A 27602-nucleotide genomic window follows, 5' to 3' on the forward strand; every position below is an offset into this window, starting at 1 on the left:
CCGCTGCGCGCCCCGTGCCCCCCCCCCCCCCGCGGCCTGCAGGCCCCAGTCCTGCCCCTCCTGCCCCATTCCGGTGCTACATCTCTACACCCCTGCCGTGACACCCATGTTTTATACCCTCCTCCACCCTACCAGTAACGCCATTTCATACCCTGTTATAAAATGGTTCCTCAGCAAGAAAACCATTTCCCCACCCATGTGCGGTGCAGAGGCTGGGCTTCTCCCACTTGCTGGGGAGCGGGAGGAGGGAGGCTGGTCAGTCTGTAACTTCTGTTCATAAAAAAATCCACCATGAGAGACCACCATGAGAAACCCTAGCGTAGATGGGACAGCCTTGCTGGGGTAGCCTGGCTGTGGGGAAGAGGGGGAAAGATGTCTTTCCTCTGCATAGACCGATACAAAATGGATGACTAATGCCTGGAAAGTAATAAAGGCAGGGACAGAAGCATAAGGGGATTTGGATATTTTCTACTTGCTCATATTTTTCATCCCTAGGTTTGCTATGGCATCTCTCAGCTGCGAGCACAGCTGCTCCTATGGGGATACATGTACACCTAATGGGCATGCGGTCATATCCTGAAACGCTGTCTCCAAGATGGGAGTGTGGTTGAGCCCGCCAACGCCAAACTGTCTGGGAACACCAGGCCCTTTGCTGGGTTTATGCCCGGAGGAAGAGAGCTGGGTATCCAGAAGTGGCTGCAGCAAAGGTGACACCTCGTTGTGTGGTCACAGGCACTCTGCTGGGCTGCTCACTTCAGCTGCCCTTCACAAGATTTGGATACACTTTGGACAAGTTACACGTATGCAACTTTGGATATGCACATATCCCAAGTCTTTGACTGCAGGCACTGTTGATACCAACCTCAGTTTTCATTAACAAATAAGTTTTAACTTCCAAAGAAACATCTGAATACGTGAATGAATTTATTAAATGCTAAGATAGCTGTTTGAGTGTCCAGACAGCTTTTATAGGAAAGGAAGTGATTGATAACAGAAACAAGAAAGAAACCTTTATGGCTCCAACTATAACCAACACAGTTTATTTTCATTCTTCTCAGCTTGCATGCTATACACCTCCCATTTCATACTTGCCTTCTTCAGAAATAAGTAAGATGCATATCATGTTTAGTACTCACATATGCTATACAGTTCTCACTCCATCAAAGGGAAAATACACCATACCGCATGCACCCATCCACATTCTGCATTTTGTAGAAGTTCATCCTGTATACAACTCCAACATGATAGCAAAAATATAGCCTAGCATACAATGGGTCTCTGATTTGGAAAATGCAATGACCACTTTGTCACCCATAACATCCTGAGTTGCATTCACAGGACACAGGTCATACAAAGGCAGGACCTGTAGGACATTATAGTGCATTGACCTAACGTGACAATGCAGCTGCCAGTCTTGGAGCTGGTGCTTGACGCTTTTCATCCACCCATGTACACACATCTCTCCATTCCTCTAACCATTTTACTAGCCCTTCCATGTTCTACTTAAACATTTGTTTCTGCGGACATTCTCAGTGGCTGTCTTGTATCTGGGCCTACACTGGATGGAATAAGATTTTTTATTAAGCATTTGAGATGAATTGTAATGACAATGCTTATAGGCCTGCAAGCAGTTAGTGCTGAACAAACCGGATTATATATTTTTTTGCTTGGTGCCCAGATACTTACTGAAGTTGTATGTATTCAAAGTTTTTAAGCTTATGAAAAAAAACCCTAAAATTTACTTTTATTGTGGCTTAAGTGGTTTTAAGTTCTGTTGCTTGTGTTTTGGATGACAAATGTATAGAGAACATACCTAAATTGGGCAATTTAGTCTGTAAATTATAAGCTTAAGTCACATGCCATTTGTTGGCTGACTGTTCCAAAGATCATATTGCAAAGCTCCATTTGGTCACTGTGCACCTTCTTCATAAATGAAGCTTTTAAAAATTGGGATGAAAGCTACACTGTGCAAGTTTGACTACAGGGATTCTGCTGCCCTTGGCAAATGTCCATCCTCAAAAACCTGTAATCAACTATGAAAATATTTACTTAACGGTTTTCTGCCCCAAACAGGCTTATATTGTATTTTTATCACATTTACCTCTTCCATTGGTAACAAATAACATTTGAGACATCAAGGCTATAGTACCTTGCTTCTGAGAGTATTAATTCACACGTATTATATGTTGTCTTACAAATGCTAAGAAATATGTTTAAAAAGTAGACTTGCTGTAGAGAGGATTTCTGTTTTGACTGACGACAAACTCTTTTGGTGTGAAGAGACATTTCAGCAAACTCTGTTCTTGAGGCAAAGTTAAATTTCATAAAACTACAGGACTGTGTAGCCAAATGTGTAGGACACAGTTGTGCATTAGAAGATCAAGGTTCCATATCTAGGTCTGCCATTCATCTCCTGTTGACTTTGCTGAGTGAATGATTTCCTCTACCACTCTGTATTTGCTGTCTTACAAATTAAGTTGCAAGCTCTTGAAGGACTATTACTCAGTACAGGACACACCTTTCATGTGCTGCAATGGGGGTCATCAGCCCTAGCCAAGTGATGTCCTTTCCTTGGCTGTATTGAACCTGTAGACTTTTTCCAAAGCCACCTGCCCTGTTTATCAAATATGACTGAACTGTTTATAGTACAGAAATCAGAGTCTTTCTAAGAATCAGTCTGTTGTCTTCCTCTTCATTCTCATTTCTTTTTTTGGTCAGTAGGAAGGGGAAAAAGAAAGGCAGGCGTAGGAACAGGAAAGTGTAGAACTGTCCTGGCAGACCTCCTGTGTTTGATATCCACAGAAAAAAAAAAAAAGACCTGTGCAGTGGCTGGCAGTAGACTCGGCCTTAAACTTGTAAAGTCAACAGAGCTTCCAACATCTGGATTTACCTGCCTATACTATTAAAATACAGTGTTCAGGTCATTGGGTGGTATGGATTTGAGGGGGACTTTCATGCTGATCTTTATTATTTTAAGGAAATGCAGTAAGTCACAGTAGACAGAACTCAACACTTTTGTACAGTACAAGGTACAGCTGGACAAAGGTGTAAGTTCGGGGCCACAGCTGCTAGCGTAGTATCAACACTCAGTAAAACAAGCACTGTGATATAGAGAAACAGGGTGAGGTTTAAAAAAAAGCTAAGAAAAGACAGACTTCAAGGACCAAAACGTTACTGTTAGGTCAGGCATGGTGCAAATAGATATTGAATATTTTGAATTTTAAAAACAGTTAAATTCCATTTGGGAATCTGGGAAGGCTATGCAACTTAATGTGAAAGCAATGCGAATCCTGCCAGCTTCACTGACTCATGCATCTTGACTTCTCTGAACTCAGAACAGTTTATGCTGCTGACCTCTAGTTAAGCAGGATTTCACCTCTCATGTATTCTTTTCCTCTTTCCTCTTATGTTGGCGTAAGCCTCTTTAGAAAAAAGTTATACATTTCCAAATGAAGGATTGCAAAGTGGTACACCTGTTTTTCTCATTTAAACAGTAATGCTTTCTCACACACACAACCAAACAGGAAGAGCGTCTCCACCTGGCAAGCTTACTTGTGCCTAGCAGTTTTCACTTTTGCCAAACTTTTTGTTTGTTGAATGAAAAGCGGACTGAATATATGCTGATAGTACCGTAGCGCTCACTCTGTGTTCTGAAAACATGGTGAATACCTTACAGTAGAATATGGGATATAGCTTTCCAGTGTGTCTGTGTGAAATATCTGTCATCCAGCCATTGCAAAAGAAACAAATTGCCCTTTAGAATTTTTTTTTATGAACTCACATTCAAGTTCTACCTCTCAGAGAAAATGTTGATCAGAGCACACACATATTATAAAGAAAAGCAAGCTAAAATTTATTATGCACAAGCACAGAAGAAAAAGCCAAATACCTGACATTGACTTTTTATTGATTTTTGTGTAAAACACAGTCTATGGAAAAATAGATAAAAGCATTACTAATAATTTATAATAGCCCTGTTCAGAGAGAGAGCACAAACAAATTGACAAACACAACTACAAAGAGAATATTGCACATGGGAGATGTACTATGCTCACTGCAAGACACTGCCAGCAAGGCATGAGAAACAATATATAATGATAGAGATCATTGTTCAAGTCAGTTCAATGTGTCACTTATTTTAAAGGCTGTAATCTAATTAATTCAAGCAGTATCATATACTGATACAATATCAGTGCTGCAACATTACTCATCACATTGATAGAAAATACTACAGGATGAACAGCCAAGAAATCAAAAACTTGTGTATTAGGAGATGCACTGTCAAAGGAACTATGCATATGCATCTATTACCACTGCATATATGAAAATATTACACTGAAAAACTCAATCTATCTAATTTTTTTGCACCTGATATATCTAACTTTCAGAGGCAATCTTGACATTCAGAGGAAAGCTGTTTCCTAACTATATTCATACCTGTGAAATTTATAGCCACTTGGGAACTCATTGCCTTATATTAATTAATAATTTCCCTTAGTGCTAGTTGGGCAGCATGTATAGCTAATAACATATAGACACACACACACAGACACACTATTTTATAGGCAATTAATGCCAAATAAAAATACAAATGTACTTTCTCATGTTGGCACATCATATAACGCACAATGTTGGAACAAAAAGTTAAACATGGCACCAATTCACAGTAACCATTACCACAAGCTAGATATGCAAAGAACTTGCAAAACAATTACAAAATAATTAATCTCTAAATAATTCAAGAATATGGGTGCTTAATTAACTTGTACGTAGTTGCCACAGTTAATAGAATTGTAAGATAAAATTAAAGACACATATGGAACCTGTAATAGAACTGTATTTTAGACAATGTTAAGAAAGAATACCTTAATATCCATAGAAAACAAATAACCTGTTGCTAAATACATAGAGGTCTCCATTTTCTAATATGATGTGTACAGTTGTCTGTTACATATTAAGCGCTATTTTTTTTTTTACTGAACAGTAATGAAGAGAAATGAAGTTTATTTCATTACTCATTTTTCATTAGGCAGTAAGCAATTTATATAAAGCTACACAAAAATATTTTTATAGCAGACTATTCCTCAAAATATGTATTTATTCTCCCAAGTAACTAAGATGTCTAAATGAATTTAGTTGTTTATATTTAGGCAACCGAAACTAAACTTTTAGCCTCAGGTCTTTTCCCGATGAGAAATCCTAATGTGAGTTCTACAGAAATCAATGTGTTTGATGATGTGAATAAAGATTCCTTATGTGACTAAACATATGCATGATATGATACATAATGTGTAGTAAACGCATGAGTGTCATTTTACTTTCAGACTTAACAGTGTCTTGTTAGAGTGAATTGGTCCTTAAAGAACACTACAAAATATTAAATTGCAAGTAAACTTGTTATTCCAGTTAGAAGTAAATACATGGCCTAACGGGAAACCGTATGTCATTTTGTAGCACAAATATTTCACAAAATGTCTTCATATATTTAATCTAAAAATATCATCTATTTAGTAATACTTCAATATTTCAACCTTTCAAGTAACTTATAAAATCAAAACACATTTTTAATTTTCTACACACGCAGTTTGAAAAAAGGAACACCACATCATTATTCTCTCCAGACACCTTTGGCAGTTCAGAATGTAACAGTTTAAACACTCTTGAAGAAATTTAATGATGAAATGACTTTTTGCATAGGAAAGAGGGCCAATACATTTCTGTGTATACTGTGAGTGGTTGCATTACAGTACAAAATATACAGACTTTGACAGTAATTTTCAATTAGTACAGTATCTTAGTTCTGCAACATTATCGCTATTGCATCAAATGAATTAGATAATTGTAGGGAACTTGACTGTTAATTACCCTTTCTACAGAAGTGTAGAATTACTATAAAATAATAGCAGCATATTTAATTTTGAAATGTAATCAGATTGTCAACAGTAATGGTTTCTGCCCTAAATTTGTTCAGAGATATGAAATTCTGCTCTCGGTTACACCATCCCATGCTAGTGATTTCAATCAGGTTTCATGCAGAGGACTGGGGTAGAATGTAGCGTGGTATTTATCCCATTAAAATTCTCCAAGACTTCATGTATTCTAAGATTTTTTAAGTTAATTTTATTTAAAGGATTGAAGCACAAATGCGTAAGCTTTGTGTGGCTTCCCTTTGCAATAATGGAACAGGAAAACAGGCCAGGAAATTCAGTTATGTGTAATTCTGTAAGCCTTTCAAGAAATATACAGCTTTCTGTATTGGAATGTATTTACAGACAGGCATAGTAAGTTAGAAGTTGTAATTGTCACTTGTTTTTCATTCTTATGTGAAAATCTCATTCTTACTCATTTAGGCTCCTGTCTATCTCCAACAACGACAAGTTTTTCACTTAATGTCTAGAATGTTTGATAAAATATATTGTGCTTGTGCATCACCACATGTATCACTGAAATAGCTGCATATTGAAGGTGGGACAATAAAACTAGTACCTTGAAACTAACTGATTTGTTTTTGGAAAAAATAAAGAATGCAAAATTTTTTTATTAATTTGATAGATTATTGAACTGTTTTTTTTTTTTTTTTCCTCTTCCATCTTTTCCTTTCTTTTCCTGGAAAAAACTGGGAAAGTTTCAAATTTCTAAAAGAGTTAGGTAAATTTTTGGAGGAAGTAGCTATTAAATACAGTAGTCCAGAGGCAGCACCTGTCTCAAATAAGCCCTAAAATACTGATTTCCAAGAGGCTGAGAGGTTATGTCAGGAGAAGAATCACTGGACATATGACCTCTTTCTGGAAGCATCTGCCACTTGTCAGCTATTGGAGACAAGTCTCAAAGACCTTAGTCTGACCAATTATAGCTGTTATTGTCGTTTACTTTTCAAAAAATTGTGAAAGAAAATGAATTTTCTCTTTCCAATTGCTTCCCCCCACCCCATAGCTTTAAAAGGAGGATAAAACTGAGTTTTCCCACTATTTGAAATTGAAAATTTGTGAACTGAAAAAAACCTTCTCAATTTCTGTTGACACACATGAAATATAGTCGATTTTTTTCCCCAAAAAGATGTTTTCACAAACCTCCATTTTCAAAGAGAAAAAGAATTCACTGACCTCTTATTAGATACAAAACATGTTTAAAGACATATAAAAAATGCTTTAATTCTGGAAAAAATCATGCAAATATATTATTTTTCATCTCTAGATTTGAACATGCTTAAAATGAAAGTTCAACTGTCTCTTGATTTGCAACATCCCTGAATATACACAGGCTTGATGTGCAAGTTTGAGGAATATGGATACTACAATGAAAATAAAATTGTCATAGATTTTTTGAGTTTGAAATGAAATTAAGAACAACTAACCTGAACTCTTTAGATTTAGGCTGGTGTAACTGGCAGCAGATTTTGATTCTAGATTATTCTCATTCTGCGGAGCTGTTGGTTTCACTACAAACGGCGATAATGAGATGTACAGGACTAGTGATGTTTAAGGATAAATTCAGGCTTAAGTACTGTATATCTCTGATGTATCATATTGATGACAAGTTCTTGCAAAGTAATAAATAATAAATGAAGGTTCAGCTAAGAAAGTCAGAGATCCTAAACAGTGCAAATATAGGTAAGAAAAATATAATTTAATACAAATAAACAAAATTAGGACCAAATACACATTCTGATTCACTGAAATAAAGGGTTTGCTAATTAAGCAGGAGTGGCCTGAAGGTATATGAGTTGAGTTTGGCTATTTTGTTAGAGAAGAGTAGAACTTGACAAAGCAGTAGTATTTGTGAACGTTACTTTGAATCCCACAGGAAATGCAAATGTCAAGATTTAAAGATAAATTTTCACTTTTAAGTATAAGAATAATAATTTTGTTTCTCAAAAATTCAGGCATATCCCAGAGACACTTATTGTAAAAGTAAGACTTTTATATAAAAATAGAAGATTGTATCTGCACAAAAAGATACTAAGATTGTAAGACAGACTCTGGGAAATTCATATATAATAACTGAAACGTCAGTGTAGAAACATATAGAACATGAGTATTGTGATGCTTCCCTGTTGTACCAACATACTGGAGGTTTCACAGTGAAAATGGATTTTTATTGTTGCAGATTTCTCAGCTTTTTTTTTTGGTTTTAAAATATTTCCTGATATTTCAAAATCATTCTAAAATCAAAAACTAGTTGCTTGCACACATATCTGCAAGTTTTTCTATACATGTGTAACACTGTTTTGAATTTTCATTATATGATGTAGGGAAATATAAAGATGCCAAAGGTCTAAAATCCTATGTGATGATACTTTGAAAAAAGACGACTCTGTTAGTACAATACCATTTGCTTACAAGATGTACAATTACACCATAACTGAAACTGGTTTTGCATATTCAAATCATGGAATGGTGTAAAACCACACACAAATAAATATACTGTACATGTGCAATACACACATCATTACAAATTAAGTTGTTTCAAACCCCAATTATTTCCTAAATTATTAACTCTATTAGTATATATTCTGAACTTAGTAACCCAGAAGTGTGGTTTTAATAAAAGAAACACTGCCCAGAAAATGTGGTATTAATAAATAGCACTCTGACACATACGCTCTAAGTCAAAGAAATATCTGGAAAGCACGGTTGTAATAAAATACTGTTGTGATATAACTGTGCAAAGGAGCATTAAAAAATTCTGATTTCATAATCATCTGCCCTCTGTAATTCAAAATGAAAATATTTTTGTAGTTATCTGAAGTAGTAGTCTTCTAGTTATAAATTTCTCATAGTTTGGTTGAGAGCTTGTACTATATGCCAAGCAAGTCCACAGTGACTTTACTCATACTTTAACTAAACTCCTGAAAATACAAGTTTATGACAAACCCCTCCCCCCAAACATCTACAACAGTGCTAACAAATACTAGTCTATCATCACATCACAGTTATCCTTTCCGGGGAGAGATGAGGAACTGACCCACTTGCTTCTTCTGTAACATGGCTTTTCTCCCATCCTCTTCGAATTCTCCTCAGTTTCCTACTTACACATGGCAAAAGTAAAATGATCTTACCTAGAATTACAATGGAAGGCAGAACAAGGGCAAGAACAAAATTTGGTGGTGTATAAAATCTGTAATACTCTTCTTCAAAAGCTCTTTTCCATCCGTAAATCAGTACATGGAAAGTACTTATGAGCAGAGCAACGTATCCAAGTGTAGACTTCGAAAAAAGAGAAAACAGGAAAAAGAGATAATAGTACTTGGTCCTTCATAACCCATTATTTTGACATTTCTATTAGACATCATGTTAAAATCTCTTACCTATACACTATTTTAAATTAACAGTATGTGGTTTTAAGTTCACATGTTCTGAAAACTATGGACTGAACACTGATTTATAACATATCTCTGCTAGCATCTATAGGCCTTAGTCAAAGCTGAAATGAAGATGCTGTTTGCCCAAATTCTAAGTAATGGAAGTCAACTTCAGGATATGTATGCGAATAAGGAACAATCCCAGTGAAGTTACTGGAACAACATTAGTTGTGATTGGAAATTAAGTAAGTTCCCTGTTTCTAAATTATGAGGATAGATCACTTCCAAGATTCATGATTATGGAACAATGCAATTCTGCTGGAAGAGATCTGGGCCTAACACTCCAGATTTTTATCATTCTGAGAGGTGCAGTTTGCTTCTTCCTCACAGTGGCCTACATCCACTTGTCTGAAGTTAGCATAAACCATCCCTTACCCTTCTCCATCAGCTGTTGCCTGCTGGTTAACGGGAATATCTGGACTGCAGGACTTGGGCATAATGGCACAAGGCAACGATGCAGTTTATCATAAACAGGTAGTGCTGGATGAAACGTGAAGTACAAGGTTTCCACAGCACCCTGCAGAGGACCTCTTATCACCTAATCTAGAGCATGCCACAGAAGGTAGTGCTAATAGCGGTCATTCACCGTTTCTGTGAATCTGCCCTTTTAAGAATCCTGTAGTTCTATTGCTCGGCAGATTTGAGTTAAATGTATTAACCTTGACTTTGCCAAACCATGGTAAAAAAGAGTACTATGCTTTGAATTCTGATGGTGATCATTTCAAATGAAGAAAAACTCTTTTTGGCCAAAACTGATGTAATGAGTAACTTCGTTGGGAAACGTTTGTAGAAAATCATCAAAACAGAGAATGAATATTAAGAAAGGTAACTGGCTACCAAGGTTTGGTTTAATTCCAGTAAACAGACAGGCAGAGAAAAATGCAGCCTAAGGTCTATAATAGTGAAAGAATTCATTCTTTCTACTTCAAGATTAACCAGTTTCTAGGGAAAGGAGAATGTCTGAGCTAATACCATTTGCAAGGATTCACAGATACAATGGTACAAAAAGGAAAATACTTTTATTGATTTCTAGAGATTGGTACCATGTTTTTTAACTTGCAAATATTTATGCATTTTTTTGCCAATGGTTGCAGAGCCATGTTGGTACGTTTTAGATATCCTGCACCTTTCTTCTTAAAAAAGAACAATTTGCTCCCAAAATATTCCATAAGAAACAGAACAATCAGACAACCACTTGTGGATATGAAAATGGCATATGCGGTATCTGAACGGAAGTTCTGGTAAGAAATTTGGATAGCAAACAATACTATCAAAGCTGATGTTTGAATATGTTATTGCAGATTTTTGCTGGTATGACTGTCCTGAATTCATTGCTGTTATATCACTGCCAGCAGGGAGAAGGGCACAAATGAATCATATCCCTCATTTCTTCATCAGGCTTACTGACGAGAACTATAACAATTCTTGAAAAAGAAACAGGAGGGAAATGTTATACAGACTCTTCCCAAATACTTAAAAAAAAAAAAATGCTTATTTAAATTCCATCTGCAAACTACAGAGACATCTATATATGTCTTTCTATCCAATGGTCAAAATGGAAGCTAAGCAGTACATCAGTACATTTATCAGTACATTTTGAACTAACACCACAAGGACAAGAAAAACATATGATGCACTTCTATTAAGTCCTTTTTTTTGCCCTGTGGAAAGTTGCCATATGCTTCTTTGAAGTGTTGGTAGGGCATGTGCTAGTATGTACTGGACGATTTCAACCACTCATCGAAAAATCTGACAACAAAGACACTCCTATAGGAGCTTCTGTCAGTTACCAATGGTATTTTCTTCTACCAGGCCCTTACTTGCTGTATTTCTGTGCTGTACTTTTGACAGTAATAACACCGCTTAGCTAGAAAGAGGATGTCCTCCACACAACTTTGCATTGTGCAGTCTTTGGTTTGTTTAGTCAGGGCAGATCTGCACTAGAAAGTTCCATTAAGAGCATTTATCCCAGCTTGCAGCTACTGACAATGACTTTTCCAGAAGTACAAGCAAGACTGGCTGCCTTTGCTACTTAAGTAAAACTCCACTGCAGGAGGCTGTGTCAGTACAAAACTTCTCTGTTTGTTATAAAGACTTGATTTTTCTGTATCCGCAAATGTTCAAAGACTACAGCAATGGCTGTACAGTAGTAAAATGAACTCAGAACTGACTGAAGCAGGCTTGGACAAAAAGACATCAGCTAGTGCAGGAAAAGGCACTGTTGGGCAGCTGAACAGTAAAAATAAAATCAGTTGGTAGCACTGGATCATACTACAAATCTTGGCCAGCGGTAGTGTCAGAAAGCCATATTCCAAAGTTGGCCATCCATATGGATGCTAACATGAAAGATGTTTCAGTTATTGAGAAATAAATGATGATTGTGCTGTGGGAGTTACTAATTGCTAGAAAGCAATCTGTTTAATACTGGAAAGGTGAGAGAGCTGCTACCATTCAGGTATGCAAGGTTATTTTCTTCTGCACAAGTTTATGACTGGACAATGTGGAGGAGGGAATACAGAGATCAAAGACAATGGATTTCCTGAAATGTAGTTGTGCTTCAGATGGAATATATATATTGCATTTCTGTCATCTTTTCCTGGCTTCTTAAGACACAAAAGGAAAGGGATGAGTATGTCTACGAGAGCTGGAAGATCACTTACACTGATGTTACCACACGGAGGCCAGGAGAGGCACAAGATGATAACTTCTTTAAGAGCAGAGGACTTTTGAAAGCAGCAAGAAGGGTTACTTTTCTTTGACTGGTAAATTCACATTGGTGAATGAGTAGCAATATCAGTTTTAAGTCTTGGGAACCCTCCACCTAGGCGCTAGGATGGCTGCTGGGAAAAGGGGAAGAACATCTTTGGTTGCTTTGCTTCCTTATCTTTCATAATACTGTGTTTTCTGGAAGCTGAGTAATAGATTAGCACATTTCCTACGGACTCCCCAGTCTTTTAGCTTTTCTCTAAGTCTTCCCTGTTTTGTTTTTTTTCCTTCCTGATCAAAGTCAGTTTTTTAGCCAATGTGGGAGATTCCCAGCCAAGGCCATTGATAAACTGGACAAATTGGCATTGTTTGGGGCGAAAAAAAAGTGTTAGAGGAGTGGAAAAGATGCAGGATAAAAATCCCTAAAATGTTACCAGGAAGATGTACATATATAGAGACACAAATCTGCTGTGGGGCAAATCTCCTTCAGGAATTTCTACCTTCACAATGGTTGAGTAGTTCCAAGCCATTTATATATACAAAAGGTATTTTCCAAAGCCTATGTTTATGCAAGGTATACTTCAGATTCCCCCAGTAACAGGATATTGCTAAACTTACAAACAAGCTGTAGCAATTCTGGCTGGAATCTTATCCATAAACTGGCTAAATACTCAAGCCTCATTCTTCTTTAATCTGGGAGAAAAGTATCCTATTCTTGTGTGACAACCAAGGCAGGGCAGCCCTTCCTCAAAGTGTGTGTGCAAGAGAAGTTTTAGGAATACTGTCTCCAAAAAACTTTAGGATTGTCCTAGCAGATAAAAGGAATGTTTATAAAAAGATTAGCTTCCTACTATGCAAATGGCAGATTTCTGCTGATTTTTGCTAAGAGACATAAAGCTCAGCTTTCAAAGCCAGTCTGCTCTGTCCATTGCCACTTTGATTGATGTGCTTTGGACTTGAACTCTTAGACTGGAAAACAAAAGCAGTAGTCATTTATACTTAAATTATATATTTACAGTTTAACTTCCTTCAGAACACTGAAGGACCCAGTGCAGCACTGCTTGCAGACAACATTCTCCACTTCCATGTAATTTATGTGAACGCTCAAGGACTGGTTTCAATAAATGCCTTTTTCTGTTTGCAGTGTGTTGGTTTAGGCTAGTTATTCTGCCTGCTCTGTCAAAATATGAATTCTTTTTTATTCCTTGCCCACGTCTACCTTTGTTCCTTACCCAAGTATGTTTAGAAGAGAAAAAGAAGAGTACCGAAGTGGCGTTTAAGAAAACTGATACATTGGTTTATCAGCCCCAGCTTCTTCACTGCTTCTTTCTTCAGTAAGCTCCAACTCTGCGTCATGTTAAGATGCCTGCAAAGTTTCATGCTAAGTTTCCATCATCTAGGATCTCCTACTGAGCAAACTCTTCATCACTGCCTGGTTCTGTGGCTCCTCCATCTGGATGTTATGAGTGTTTCTCTCTGAATCATGATGAAGTAATCAGATATTTGTTTTGTACAGTGGTCAGCTCTTTACTGCAGCAACTCAAGTTTTCTGCTGGTCTCTTAGCTCTCTGTGGGCTGACACAGTAACTCCGTTTTGCATCAGTATTCCACTGTCTCATATCTCACTTCGTTCATATTCATACACTGAGGGAATGAGCGGAGCCTGCAGTGCTTCTCCTCTTAAAGTCCTTTTCCCTTGATCAAGCAGGCTGGAATTTTTGGGGCTGCTGATGCCTGTGTTGTGAAACCACGCTAGGTAAGATGGAGGCATCTCCAAAATAATTGGGGATATCAAAGACAGCAATGATTTCTGGGCAAAAACATTCACAACTGGAGTTTCTTTACAGTATTTGGAAGACTGTGGTAGAAGGCTGTTTGAACCACTGTAGGTAGGGGAGATGCTGCTCAGGGCTTGTACTACTGGAACAAGGCTAGAAAATAGTCTATACTGTATATGTTAATAATCTGTTAATCCTAAACTCAGATTTTCCTAGTAGGACTCAAGACTGAGTATGTTTTAGTGGTAAAACTCTTTAGAGGAGGCCAGACCCTTATTTTGGTGAAACTGCATTTACTAAGATGAGCAAACAATAACATGTTGTTCTCAGTGGGAAGTATTGAGGTGAGAAACTGTAGACATATCATTATGTGATTATTGTGTGGGTTTTGACTCAGTCACACAAGCCTGAAATTTGGAAATTTGAGTAAGGAAAAGCAAGACACAAATGCTTGGTTTGTGGCTGGAAGTCATTATTGGATAAAGGCATCACCTCACTCATGAGTGAACATATATTTTTCCCTTTTGCACTAATGTTTTACATCACCCAAGAGCAGTACTATTGTCCCCTCACAGAGAACTCTGGATGGCAGGGATGTTGCAACAATACAAAATGGGTATTTACTCCCTCTGAAGGCTCAAAACTATGAGTGAAAATAAATAGTTCTGTCAGGGGAACTCTAATTTGAAAAATATTTCAGCAAACTTTTTGTAGGCCTACCTGGAGTGTTCCACCAATGGAAAACCTAGGGGAAGGGAAGACTTTACAGACAGAAGACCTCTGACAACTACAGCCAAAGAAGTGTTCCCCATCACTCCCTCTAAAATGTCTGTAAATTATGAAGTGCAACTCAAGCCCTGAACAGTAAAGCCAGTGCCTGTGTTCTGAAGGTAGGAATTTGTAAACAGTGACAGGACTAACAATTAGGCAATATTATTACAGTATCTGTGTTGAGAAAACATTAATCAGAAAAGACTGAGTTAAACCTAGAGTACTGAATCCAAAGTCAGAGAACAAAACAAAACATAACAAAACCCAAAATTGTGTGTATGCACTTAGGAAATTTATCACAAGACTGAATCCTAATAGAAGTTCTTATCACTGACTGCTACTTAAAACTAATGGCAATTTTGTTTGGAAGCAAACACTAAGCTGTTTATTAAAGCCTATATTTCTCAGTATTTTATGCTGGTTAGGTCTGCCTGTAGTAGATATTTATCTGAGGAAAGAGGGCCGCGGAAGGCATGCCAGGACCAGGAAAAGCCTCTGCTTTTAATAAACAAAGCTTCATATTTTACTAATGGGTATTTTCAGCTAATGGGAATAACGCAGTTGAGAGCTGTATTAATTCCCACACAGTGGAGGGGAAGCAAAACTGAATCAATGACACCACGGCTGTCAGAGGGCTGTGCAATAAAAATCCTGCAGGACAAATTAAGTCTTCAATTTTAACAGTTTTGTGCATCTACATATAGTAGTACCTCATCAGTATCATTGCCTTTAGCAAGTTTGTCCAAATTCATCTAATTTGAATTTAGCAAGAAATTCTAACAATGGAAAAGGAATAGCTTAGTGCTCATTTGGTCTTAGCTACATTGGTTATTTAAGACCAAGAAGTGTAAAATGCAAATTCCTATTCTAACACTCATGAAATGCTTAAAGCACCTTCATGGTAATATATCTGCTGAGTAAGGATATGTTGTTTTTATTAACTTACCAGAGAGAGGATAAAAAAAAGCTCTCATCATGTTGCAAAGTGCTTTTGTTTGTGATCATGATCATGATCATCATCAAGGAATTCTTATTAACAACAAAACCCCCTTATTTAAAAAGTAACACACCTGAATAAAACTGAACTCCCTCCAGTTTAAGGCACTGTTTACTGAAGGGATGGAAGTTACTGCCAGCAAAGAAAGCAATCCAAGACTCATTATTCCAAAGGAGATATACATTTCAATTCGCCACACTTCTTCCTCATTCCAAGAATTTTCAACATTTGCATGAACCTGATGAAAGAGCAGAAAGGAAGCACTTTATTCTACAGAATATTAAAAATATCAACAGAAGTTACTTTGCTGAGTAAAACTCTACAGTCACAGGACAACTATAAAATGGGGTCAAATATTTCAGAGGTTTCTTCATGTCTTGGAGAAAAACAACTATTTCCTTACTGCTGGTAATGGCTCTTGTTAGATTAAAAATATGTTAAATGTGGAAACTCATCTGAGCTGTTAAAAGAAAATGTAACATTATATACTATTTATAACAATTATGTTATAAAAACAGATAAATCTGCGCATTCCTATATACTGTAGAAAAGTAGCTGTGTTCTTCAGACCCTGGAAACTTAAATTCTATAACATAAATTGGGTAATCTGCAATTTGTTTTTAGTTTGTTACATTTAGAAATAGTTTAGCATCATTTCCTGGTTTTGCTTCAGCTCCCTATACTGAGTCCAAGTTATTTTGCCTCTTTCACTGTTGACATCAGATACATCCAAGATTGTTCTCATTGGAGAGCTTTACCAGAAAAAAGAAACAACTCAGGTTCTTAACAATTAAGAAGCTTGGATATTCAATTATTTTTCCACTTTCAGGTGAACTATTGTGATATGGCATGTCTTGAAAGAGTTTCACTAGGAATATTAGCAAGTGAGAGTTTTACAATATTATTAAAACCAAGATAATTTTTCAGTAAAAGTATCAGTGGGTCCTTTACTAATACAAAGTGTGAACAATTACAGTTTCTTGCTGCCTTTTATAGTTTTGCTCTTCCTGCCTTTCTCTTAAGTTCAATTTTTCATGCTAGCCCTTTTAGAATTTGTGGACCCAATCCCCGTTAATTTGTTCCATTTGATTTGATTTCCTTAGTTTGCTTTTCTTTCTGTTCCATCACATCTCTCTTTCCTGCAAACTTTATGTGCTGAATGGCAATGCCGCTTTTCTGGCAATGCTGCTTTTCTGCCACTTTAAAGGTGACAATAAGCTACCTCTCTGACAGACAGGAGCATCACACCCTCTTCTAAAGGATGACAGATTTGTCAGAGATTGTTTCAGGGTTATGCAAGACCAATTGCTCCTGGGAACTGAGAGTTAATTTCTATTGCCCGGAATAGATAATGTTCACAGATTTTTTTAATAAATAAAATATTTTTACTACTGGTCCAAAATGTTACAAAGTAACAGCATTTTCATTTTGTAAACATAGTTGTATCTGTAATCATTATTATAGTATCTACCCTTATACTTTGTTCACACTTGTAAATGCACTTACGATATACATACTTCCCCCACATGTTAAGTATACATAGAGAGGAACATACCTCAGAAACTCAGAAGTTTCCTGCTGTTGCTCTTGTCTTGTCTATCCTACATTCTCCTTGTGTATATTACTATCAGGGATTTAAGTAGGACACATCCTTTATTCCCCTACCACACAAACTTGACTGCAGCTTGACCCATGAGGTGAGCACAATGCACAGATGTTTCTTTTAGTCTCCCTTCTTACTCGGCACTAGCTATACATAAGATAACCCGTAATATTCTCCGCTGAAAACAGTGAAACAGATTAAGAAAACATATATATTGTATTCATGAGCCATATGCATACAGCCAAGGCATTTTTGGCTTACTGAACTAAAGATTGGCTTACCTGTTGATATGCCATATTGAGGAACAAGTATCGCTCCGATCTCCTCATAGGTAAGCAGAGGCTGTATGCCACATGCACTGCTGCAAAGAAAAAACTGAGCAGTCCAAGCTGCTTTCGACACTGGAGCCAGTTGTCCAGCCAAGGTGGAAATCGCCTATACTTAGTACCATAGTAGAGCTGATAAGCAGCTGCAAGAAGTCCTGATAAATACACTAGAGAAAGTAAAGTGATAGCAACAATTGGTAGAGTCTTGTTCACGATCTCGATGGGGATCTTGTAAAAGTCACTCTGCTGATTTCTCATGTATGGATGGATTACATCTCTGATGAAGGAATAGATGAAGAAAAACGTTGCCAGGCTAATGGCAATCACCACAGGCCCCTTCCACAGTGTGAACAGTCGCAGAGGTAAGTTTTCAATCTCCCTTGAAGATGACAATGCCCCCAAATCAATAGGAATAAAACTGAGCTGACGGGCAAGCTCAATAACTTGATGGCGAGCCTGAACATTGTTACTGCATATATAGACCTGTTGGGAAAGTCAAGTGAATTGTCTGTAGTCAGAGAAAGAGACTCAAAGGTAAAAAAAAAACAAAACATAAAAAACCCTTAAGGGCCTCCAGGTCAAAACCACAGCACTACTGCTAAAACTGTACACTGTTATCCCAGCTTCTATCACCGAGATGAGAATGAAACCATATACAAATCCAGCCAAAATGAAAATATGTACACTTAGCATATTTACCAACAGAGTAACCAAAACAAAATTGGCTTTTTCTTGGAGTTAATAATGAGCTGACTGTGGGATGCCCTGGTAACCTGCACACTGAAACCGCCCACACTGAAATGTCTACAGGGCTGGACTGAACTTGAAACAATGGCTAGAAGCATTTCAGAAAATCACGAGTCTCTCAGAAATACAGGAATCTTGAATGATGACCCTAAAACAGCTGTAGCATAAACAGAATGCAAAGCGGAGAACTGTGTAATCTCTCCATGTATAACAATTTTAGCTTAACTTCACAATCCAGATTTCCACAAAAACTTAATGTTTAACAGAAAAGACAAAAACCAGCAGCCAAATAAGAACTCCTTCTAAAGACCAGTTTATTACATAGTGAGAGAAATGTACTGCTACAAAGTACTTTGAAGTTCCTTTAAAATGTACAGTGGGCTATAGTTTGCCCAATGCTGTTTTCTGAGCATCTGCGTTAGAGCAAACATGATCAGTTTTGACAGAAGTTAATTACTTATAGTGCAGCCGTATTCTGAAAGGGGATAAAAATAGTACGGTGAGATTATTTTTAAAATTATGCTAATTCTATATCAATTGCATTCCATTTGAAATCTACCTGAAGTGCCAGAAAACTCAATTTAGTCTCCAGTAGTCACGTTACACCAGTCATTTCTCATGCATTTCTCAGAGTCCATAAAGCTGTGAAGGACTGGGTTCCTGCATAGGCTTAAATCCTTTGTATCACTTCAGCAAAGCATGAAAAACATAAACCTGTCTTTTCTATATGCAGGATGGATTTGGGGAACATACTGGGAAGGAACTTGAACATGATATACCCAAGCAGTCCTGGATCAAATGAATGATCCCTTAGAAACATATGTGCCTCCGTCTGTTTCCTCATATTTATGATCTTGGGGCATTCTAAAAGCTAGATAATTTCTTTCATTCACTTTGCTGTTACATTGAATGCAAGCATTTTTAGAACAGCTGACTCCTGAGCCCTGGGATGCACAGATTCCTGTGCATCTCCTTCAATACTTCACCCCATGTAAACCAATACTGAAACTAAAATATACTGGGAAAGACTGCCTCTATCCTTGTATAGAGCATAGGGATAAAAATTAATGTATTTCCTACAGAAGACATTAAGACCCAACTCCTCTCCTCTGACTGTAGTCATCTAAAGGTCAGCTGTCTAGTCTAAGCTAGTACCCACATTTCTTCTGCAATCTTTAAAGATAAACAGGCATGCCAGGGGACAATTTGGACCACTTACTCTAGATGTCTTACTGTGGGATGAACTAGACTCTGAGAGTTTTATTGGCTACTAAAACTTAAACTAAAGGCCCAACATTTTAGGTACGTTAAGTCAGGCAGGATGAATCCCATGAGTTCTGGCTGCTTACATTCAGTTCCTGTCATTTTCATCTTACAAACAACTTAAATTAATACAAATATAACATTTACCTGTCTGCTGGCATCCTTTGGTCCTAACTGCAGTGACCAAGCTGAAACGACATTGAATCCTTTGACAATCAGGGAATCTGGGAAAAGTGATGCCAAATACTCTGCATTGGAGTCTGGATATTGGTCTACTCTTGTATTATTGCTGACATCAATCAGAATTTTACCAGCAAGTAAATGCTTGAGGTCCCACAAAGAGGCATAATGTTCTCTGTGTATGGCTACAAAAATGATGTTTGTTTTTGCTACTGCATCTTCATAGTGAGTGACATCAACCACATGGGGAAAGAACTCGGCAGCAAGTTTAGGGTTTCTGCTTCCTACGACCACGTGGTACCCGCATTTGATAAGCCTAATTGTCAATGACTTAGAAAAGTCTCCACTTCCAATGATGCCTACTGTGGTCTTACTGGCATCCTTGATGCCATTGGCAACATTTGGTAGGAAAGTTTCATTGAGGTTCTTAGGACTTCCCATCATAGAGATTGATTCCATACTTCCAAGACACCAAACCTACAACGATTTCTTCTGGGGGAAAAAAAAGAAAAAAAAAAAAAAGGTGAAAGCAACAGAAGGAAAAATGCAGCATCATACAATTTTACAAGACATCAGATCCATAAACACGTCTGGGAACAAAATATGTCATTCTAAGTTTCACGTTATATTTTTCCCTTAATAAAGTATGTGCTAATCAATTTTGTCTTGCAATGTGTCACTAATACAAGGACAAACATAAAATACTTCAAGCACTTCAATAACACAGTTACAGAAGTAAATTGGCCAAGAAGGCCAATAGCATCCTGGCCTGTATCAGAAATAGTGTGGCCAGCAGGAGCAGGGAAGTGATCGTGCCCCTGTACTCGGCACTGGTGAGGCCGCATCTCGAATACTGTGTTCAGTTTTGGGCCCCTCACTACAAGAAGGACATTTTGGTGCTGGAGCGTGTCCAGAGAAGGGCAACGAGGCTGGTGAGGGGTCTGGAGAACAAGTCTTATGAGGAGCGGCTGAGGGAACTGGGGTTGTTTAGCCTGGAGAAAAGGAGGCTGAGGGGAGACCTCATCGCTCTCTACAACTACCTGAAAGGAGGTTGTAGCGAGGTGGGTGTTGGTCTCTTCTCCCAAGTAACAAGTGATAGGACGAGAGGAAATGGCCTCAAGTTGCGGCAGGGGAGGTTTAGATTGGATGTGACGAAAAATTTCTTTACTGAAAGAGTGGTGAAACATTGGAACAGGCTGCCCAGGGAAGTGGTGGAGTCCCCATCCCTGGAAGTATTTAAAAGACGAGTAGATGAGGCACTTAGGGACATGGTTTAGTGGACACGGTGGTGTTGGGTTGACGGTTGGACTCGATGATCTTAGAGGTCTTTTCCAACCTCAATGATTCTATGATTCTATGATTCTATGATATTTTTTCCATCTTCTCCTATTCCCTATCTTCCACTGCCCCAGAATATTGGACCGTAAGATAACTTTGTGCTCCTGAAACTAATGGTCAATGGAATAATGAGAAGAAACATGTAAGGAAAACTGGGTAATTATGGAAAATATTATGCCTGTGACTGGCATAAGGACAGGGAGTTCATGGAAGCTGAATTCCATTAAAAGCTTATGCAGGTTATTATCGTGGTATCCTATATAGGCCAGGAAGGAAGGGATGCAAAAGTCTCAAAGCTGCAAATGCCATGGCTACCACCATGACACAGACATCCATCTGACATACTCACCTGTCAGCCAGGGAAATGGGTGGCACACATGGATCCAATGGCAAAGACAACAAGGGAAATTTGTCAAGGCCTATTCATGAGATCACTAATGACACTGCTAGGTCAGACTGCTAGGTCTGGCCATGGATGTATAAGGATTAACGGTGGGTGCAAGGGTAAAGGATTCAAGGCCATGGGTCACAAATATGCTTAACAGAATTTTTCTCACTAGGCAGAGAAGACAAATCCTGGAGACAAGCACATGGGACAGCATTCCACAAAATGCTAATGGCAGGAAGAGATAGATTTCATGCAATATTAAAAGGGAAGAGAGTTTTAGGACTCAAATTCAATGCAGTAAGAGAGGCTTTGAAGAAGAACAGAGACTAAAGCTCACAGAAAATTAAAAGAAATACTGCTATAGCTTTGGAGAGAAGAGGTCACAGAACTGCAGTAAAGCTGTAACAAAGACAAAAAGACATTAAAAAAACCAACAAAACAACCCCCAGGAGGGAAGTCTTCACATGAAACCACAGTTATGACATAAGTGGTTCTGCACTGTAGAAAAGGAATGAGTTCTGAAAATGAAGGAAGCAATGAGGAAAGGCAGGCTAAGAAGGAGCAAAGAGAAACCATGAATTTGCTGTCTTGGGACCAATCAACAACAGACCACATAGAAAGGAGGAGTTTAATGAACCTCTTCCTGAGCCACCATCCAAGAGCTGATACGATGGTAACTAATCACCAGTGGGGGACTTTACCGAGGCATCGGCTAGGAATGCAGTGTGTGTGGTGAACAGCCTCCCACAATTGAAAGTAGCTTTGTGTTTCAGAAATTGGAGCAAGCTACTAGAAGAATGGGCATTTTTCATTTCAGCTTTGACTAGAAGGGAAGAGCTCACTGAAACTGGACTGAGACTCTAAAGATGGAAAGCAATATGTGAAAGTGACCACAAAATCAGTATTCTTAACAGTGAATCTTTCTGGCAGAGGCAGACCACGTATGCATGCACTGAGAAAACATTGACTTCTGTCTTACCACATGACCTGAAATGTATCTTACACATGACCAAAATACCAGTATTTCCTGTACCATGATGGGTTCACATCCAGGAACGTAATGAGAATAGCTATATTTTGATCAGATAAGAGATACACATCAACTGGATATGACAGAACACGTATGCTTTCACCATGTGATTACAGAGGCCCATTTCAGTTCATGCCATGTGACATGAAGGTCATGCAGAACTTTGGGATAGAAAGGGAACCACCGTGAGGAAATGGTCTACCAGTACCATTTAACCATACTGCAGCCTACTTTCAGTTTTTGTCCAAAGGATCCTTAGGAGAGTGAGCATCAAGGATTTGGACATGATGAATTGCTCTGGTGAGCTGAATTTGGCCCACTGGCCAAAGTTTCTCACTGCCTGTTCTAAGGAAAGTAGAGTGTGAAGAACAGACTAAAACTAACAGACTTCATAAAAAAACCTCAGGGAATAGGCAGACATGACTCTTGGGCAAATAATCTAAGAGATGGAAGAGATCAGAGAGCTGGCAGTTACTGAAGGGGACTATATTAAATGCACAACAGCAATTCAGAGGAAAGAGAGTGTGTAAGACTGTTTTAACTGCATCAGGAGAGCTTTAATGACCTGAAAAATCACAAAAAATAAAAAAAAAGGGGTGTGTGTGCACGGCTAAGGAACAGTATAAAGAGACAGTGCTATCATGTAGGGATAAAATCAGAACAGCAATGGTACAGAAATGAGTTATAACTAGTGGAGGACATAAAGGGTAACAAGTAAAGTTTCCATAAATACAATAAAAGACAGAAGGCAAGGTTTATAACTTAAGAGGAAAAGGAACAAATTATAGGTGACACAAAGTAGGACAAAGTGTTAAGTGTCTTCTTTATTTCAGCCCCCAGCAGAAAGGTTAATTGTGAATAGATATTTAATGAAATTCCTTTTACAGGGAGACAGAAGGTGAGGTCAAAGTGGAAAAAGGTGATTTAAGAGTACAGGATAAAGTTAAAGATAAGATAAAGATTTTCAAGTCAGCAGACACTTATGAAATCCACCCTTGATGCTTAAAATGCTGATCAAAGCGACATCTTGAGAACTCAGAGAGGACAAGAGAGGCAGATTAGCGCATACCTCTAAAAGAGGGGAGGAGGAGGACTGAGGAAAGCAAAGACTTGTTAGCCTAACTTCAGCCTCTGAACAGATTTTAAGTTATTGAGCAATCAATTTGTAAATAGTTAGACGGGAAGCAGATGGTAAGAAACAGCTAAGGTGGGTTATTCAGGAACAGACTGCAACAAAACCAACCTTCTTTTACAAAATATCTGGCTTCACAGATATAAAAAATAGTAGAAGCGACATAAATTTGACATTTGCCCTTAGATAACTTAAGAAAACACTACAGAGCTCTGTCAGCCAGAAGGTGACACAGACGTGAAAAACTGCTCTTGGAAAAATAACTACTGGAGGAGAAAAACGAACAAACAGAAAGCCGGGCAGTCACTGAATTTGTGACCATCCGCTCGGGCGGGAACTTACGGGGTGAGGGCTGAGGCGAGGGGCTGGCTGGACGCCGGGTGAAGGCCGGTGCCCGCTCGGCAGGTTAGCGGGCGGCAGCGCGATGCGGGTATCTACCCCAGAGGACCTCGGCGGGGCCCAGGTCCCAGCCGGCATCTCCAGCTGCAACGACAACATCGCCCGTGACAAGAGCGGCGACCCCACCGCCTGGGCCTGTCGCCGACTCGGCCGCCTCCGTCCCCCCGGGCAGAGCTGGGGCAGCGCTGCCAGGCCCGGCCGCCGCGGGGCGGAGGCACCCCGGCTCCGCGCCACCGCCAGGCACCGGGGGACCCCTCGCGGCTGCCGCGGGCCGGACCGCTCCCAGCCCCGCTGCCCGACCCGCTCCGGCGGGGGGGGGGGGGGGCGACACCGCCAGGCCCACCAGAGCCTGCCCGGAGACGGGGGCAGCTGCGGCGAGAGACCGCCGCCACAGCGAGGGGCAGCGGGGAGCCCCCCGCGGGGCGACGGCTGGCCTGAGGGAGGCGTCCGGCGGGGATGTGGCCCCCTCCCGCCCCGGCCCCGGCGCCGCTCACCTCCTCCCGCCCGCCAGGAGGACCAGCGCCGCCGCTTCTCCTCCTCAGACTCCGGCCCCGCAGTGGCGGGCGGGCGGGCGGGAAGGCGGCGCCTCTCCTGCCGCTGCGACCCGCCCCCTGCGGCCGCTCCGCCGTCGCCACCACCGCGGGCGGGAGGGTAGCGGCGCGCTCCCGCCGGGGCTGAGGCGGCGGCGGGGTGACAGCACCGGGGTCGGCCGCGTGTGGGGAAAGAGAGGGGCGTGGCCTGCCCCGCGGTGCCCTCGGCCCCGGCCCCTGGTCGCTGCGCTCCGGCCGCAAACCCCTCGGGCCTGCGTAACGCCGCCAGCACACAGAGACCCGGCCCCAGGGTCCCGCCGACACAGCGCGGGGACCTCGCCGGTCCCCAGACGAACTCACGGCCCTGAGGGCAAAACGCACCTCTCCTCCCGGGCCCTGCCCTGTCTCGGCTGCTCCGGCCCAGGTTTGTTCTTCAGCGGGAACCCTCTTCCGGCCGCTTTTCCTCATTCTCTCCCGGCAGAAGGGCACTGCTGGCCCTCAACTGGTGCCGGCTGCAGGGCCGCGGGTGAGGATTTATAGAGTCTTAGAATCACAGAATGGCTTGGGTTGGAAGGGACCTCTAAAAGTCATCTAGTCCAACCCCCCTGCCGTGGGCAGGGACATCGTCAACTAGATCAGGTTGCTCAGAGCCCCGTCCAACCTGACCTTGAGTGTTTCCAGGGATGGGGCATCCACCACCTCTCTGGGCAACCTGTGCCAGTGCTTCACCACCCTCATTGTAAAAAATTGATTCCGAGGGTGTGTTGGATGTCCCTGCGGCCCAGGCCGGCTTCCTTGGGTGTGGGTAGCGGGGAGGTTGCTCCCCGTGTTTGCTGTGTACCCGGTGTACTCTGTGCAGGTGGGAGTTGTGCTCTGATTTTAGTGTTAAACAAAATGAGAGGACACAGAGGGCTCAACTGCATAAAAGCAAAGCTAAACCCCAAGATCTGAATTCTACATTGCTTGCCCAAGGAAATTGCCAGTTGAAGACAAATGGAGCTTTTTCCTGAAAAAGTGTAGCTTCTGCTTTTAACGTTTTCTGATTTACCAAACAAATTCCATCTTTCATTAAGCTATGCTGTATATATAACAATGTGTAGCCCTCAACTCTTTGTGTTTAACACATTTAAAACTGACCAACATATATAATGATGTATGTTGCTCATGTTGCAGCAAAAAACTGACAAACACATGCACAGATGATTGAAAAGGAGCCATATGATCACAGTGAAACACTGGACATACCTGTTTTCATCCTTTGTGTGTGCATGCTGACTTGTTTCTGTAGTGCATTAACTGAGGACTTTAACAGAATGAACATATAATCAATTCAAACATTTGTTTCAATATATAATCACAAACAACCACGCTGTAGAATTTGAAAACAGGGCTGAGAAACTTTTCTGTTGTAGTTCAGAAGCCATTTTCCCCCAATTATCAAATAAGTCATTTTCCTGACATTGAAAACATGTTTGTAAAGTATTTTTTAATTTGGTAAACAGGTGCACAGAAAACCTATTGCCTGATTTTCCAAACTGCATTTTCAGCTTCCAGACGGTGAGGACTGGGTCAATACTCCACGGAAGTCAATGGAAGGATGAGTCCATTGATAGACTACTCAGAAATGCCCTTTCCATGGTGAGAACTACCATTTCAGCCCTTCAGTTTCTTGTTCGAATATTCTCCTTTTCTTTGCTATTGATTCAAAAGTTGTCATTCTAGGCTTGTTTTTCTGTAGCCAGTACAACTACAGTAGTACATGTTCAAAAATTTTAGTCCAACCAACAAATGTACCAAAAGAAAGCAGAATATTCTTTTCTGCATTATTTGTGGCTGATTCTCCTTAGTCATGAGACTAATTCATGCACCTCAAAATCATAGTGCATCGTACATAATGAGAGTAGTCACAATCCTATAATTCTTAATTTATTTGAATTATAGCCTTAATAAGAAGACTGTAAATCTGAATGTTTGTCCTTGTTTTCCTGTGGGGTTTTTTTATATTATTACTGCAGCATAAAGCCTTGAACAGAAGACTCAGTCCTTTAGGAGGTGATGCATTAGAAGATCTGTGTTGAGTTTGTAACAGGGAGAGGGCTTTTTTCTTATGCAGATAGTATGGTTAATGATCCTTGAATTCTGTTACCTGTTTCTTTTGCAGCTGTTTGGCCTGCGATTGCTCACTAGCTACGTTTTCCATGAGAAAGCGTCACAGGTTCTGTCTTCCAGCCTGTGCTATGCAGGGTGTGCCAGCTCCGACCCTGGTCCTTCATGCCTAACCCACCTGGGTTCCCACTGGGTGTCATTCAGTGTCATTTCTCACCTACATTGTTCGTTTCTTCTCCAATGTTTCTCCTCTCACTATGCGCAAACCTACCTAGCCTTAGCCTTTGTGCACAGGGGTAGATGAGGAATCTTTTGAGTCGTGGCCATTTACCAGCCTGTTGAACAGACACCACTAACTTTATATCATCTAGTACATTTAAAAATTAAAATCAAGGCACTTTGGAGGATTTAACTTGATCCTATGTTTTCCTTGCACCTTTTTGAGGTTTTGCAGTTTGAATTTCCTCATTTGAAATCGGGACTAAAACAACTACAGCCTCCCTTCCATTGCTCCGTAACTGATCCATTCAAGCAGGAGCAGCATAAAGAGGTCCCTGTTTTGCATGGAGTTTGGTATGAGAGCAAGGGTATATACATGCCTTTTATATACTTAAACTCTCTGCAAAATTGGACCATGTCTCTTTAGTGAGACGATGAAATTGGATAGTTACAGTTCTCTCAAATTATGTACAAAGATCTATGGGCAACATAATTTTCAGATAGCCTGTTAAAGGGCTGTCTTAACCAATCTGTTAAAAAAAGGAGATTATTTTCTCTTAGCAGGTGTTTTTCTTTCTTTAGCAAACTCCAGGGCAGCATTATTATTTCTTCCTTTAAGGGATGGAACATAACAAAGGAGTTTCCAATTGGCAAATGGAAACAGATATTCTGGTTCTTCCTCTTGGCAAGGGGAAAGCAAAGCCCTGGGATTTCCCGTAGAAAGAGAG

The 27602-nt window shown here is 39.8% G+C and overlaps 1 protein-coding gene and 1 long non-coding RNA gene across 4 annotated transcripts; one reads left to right on the plus strand and one right to left on the minus strand.

Annotated features, from left to right (window-relative positions):
* Positions 1-911: 911 nt before the first annotated feature.
* STEAP2 (STEAP2 metalloreductase) lies at positions 912-24997 on the minus strand. Of its 3 annotated transcripts, none has more exons than XM_076331562.1 (6): positions 24931-24997; positions 23963-24103; positions 19700-20224; positions 17498-18025; positions 15687-15851; positions 912-9206 (listed from the first exon to the last, which is right to left on the minus strand). In XM_076331562.1, exons 3-6 carry the CDS (start codon positions 20189-20191, stop codon positions 8922-8924), a joined length of 1470 nt encoding a protein of 489 aa, XP_076187677.1. In that variant the 5' UTR covers positions 20192-20224; positions 23963-24103; positions 24931-24997; the 3' UTR covers positions 912-8921. The 3 variants fall into 3 exon arrangements, with proteins under 3 accessions (XP_076187677.1, XP_076187676.1, XP_076187675.1); XM_076331561.1 differs by lacking the exon at positions 24931-24997 and adding an exon at positions 24514-24560 and having other exon boundaries at positions 19700-20221; XM_076331560.1 differs by lacking the exon at positions 24931-24997 and adding an exon at positions 24514-24560.
* LOC143157086 (uncharacterized) lies at positions 24750-27343 on the plus strand. The gene is made up of 3 exons (XR_012994734.1): positions 24750-24973; positions 26052-26187; positions 26711-27343. It is a non-coding gene; the product is annotated as an uncharacterized LOC143157086 (long non-coding RNA).
* The last annotated feature ends 259 nt before the right edge of the window (positions 27344-27602 follow it).

The sequence above is a fragment of the Aptenodytes patagonicus genome, chromosome 2 (assembly GCF_965638725.1).
Source record: "Aptenodytes patagonicus chromosome 2, bAptPat1.pri.cur, whole genome shotgun sequence".
Lineage (NCBI taxonomy): Eukaryota > Metazoa > Chordata > Aves > Sphenisciformes > Spheniscidae > Aptenodytes > Aptenodytes patagonicus.

Excerpts from the sequence above, each read along its gene's own strand:
- STEAP2 (XM_076331562.1), bottom strand. The coding sequence starts at position 20,191 with ATGGAATCAATCTCTATGATGGGAAGTCCTAAGAACCTCAATGAAACT. Across the intron at positions 18,026-19,699 it reads CAAAGGATGCCAGCAGACAG|GTCTATATATGCAGTAACAA; the intron begins GTAAATGTTATA and ends CTTTCCCAACAG. Across the intron at positions 15,852-17,497 it reads TCAATATGGCATATCAACAG|GTTCATGCAAATGTTGAAAA; the intron begins GTAAGCCAATCT and ends CTCTTTCATCAG.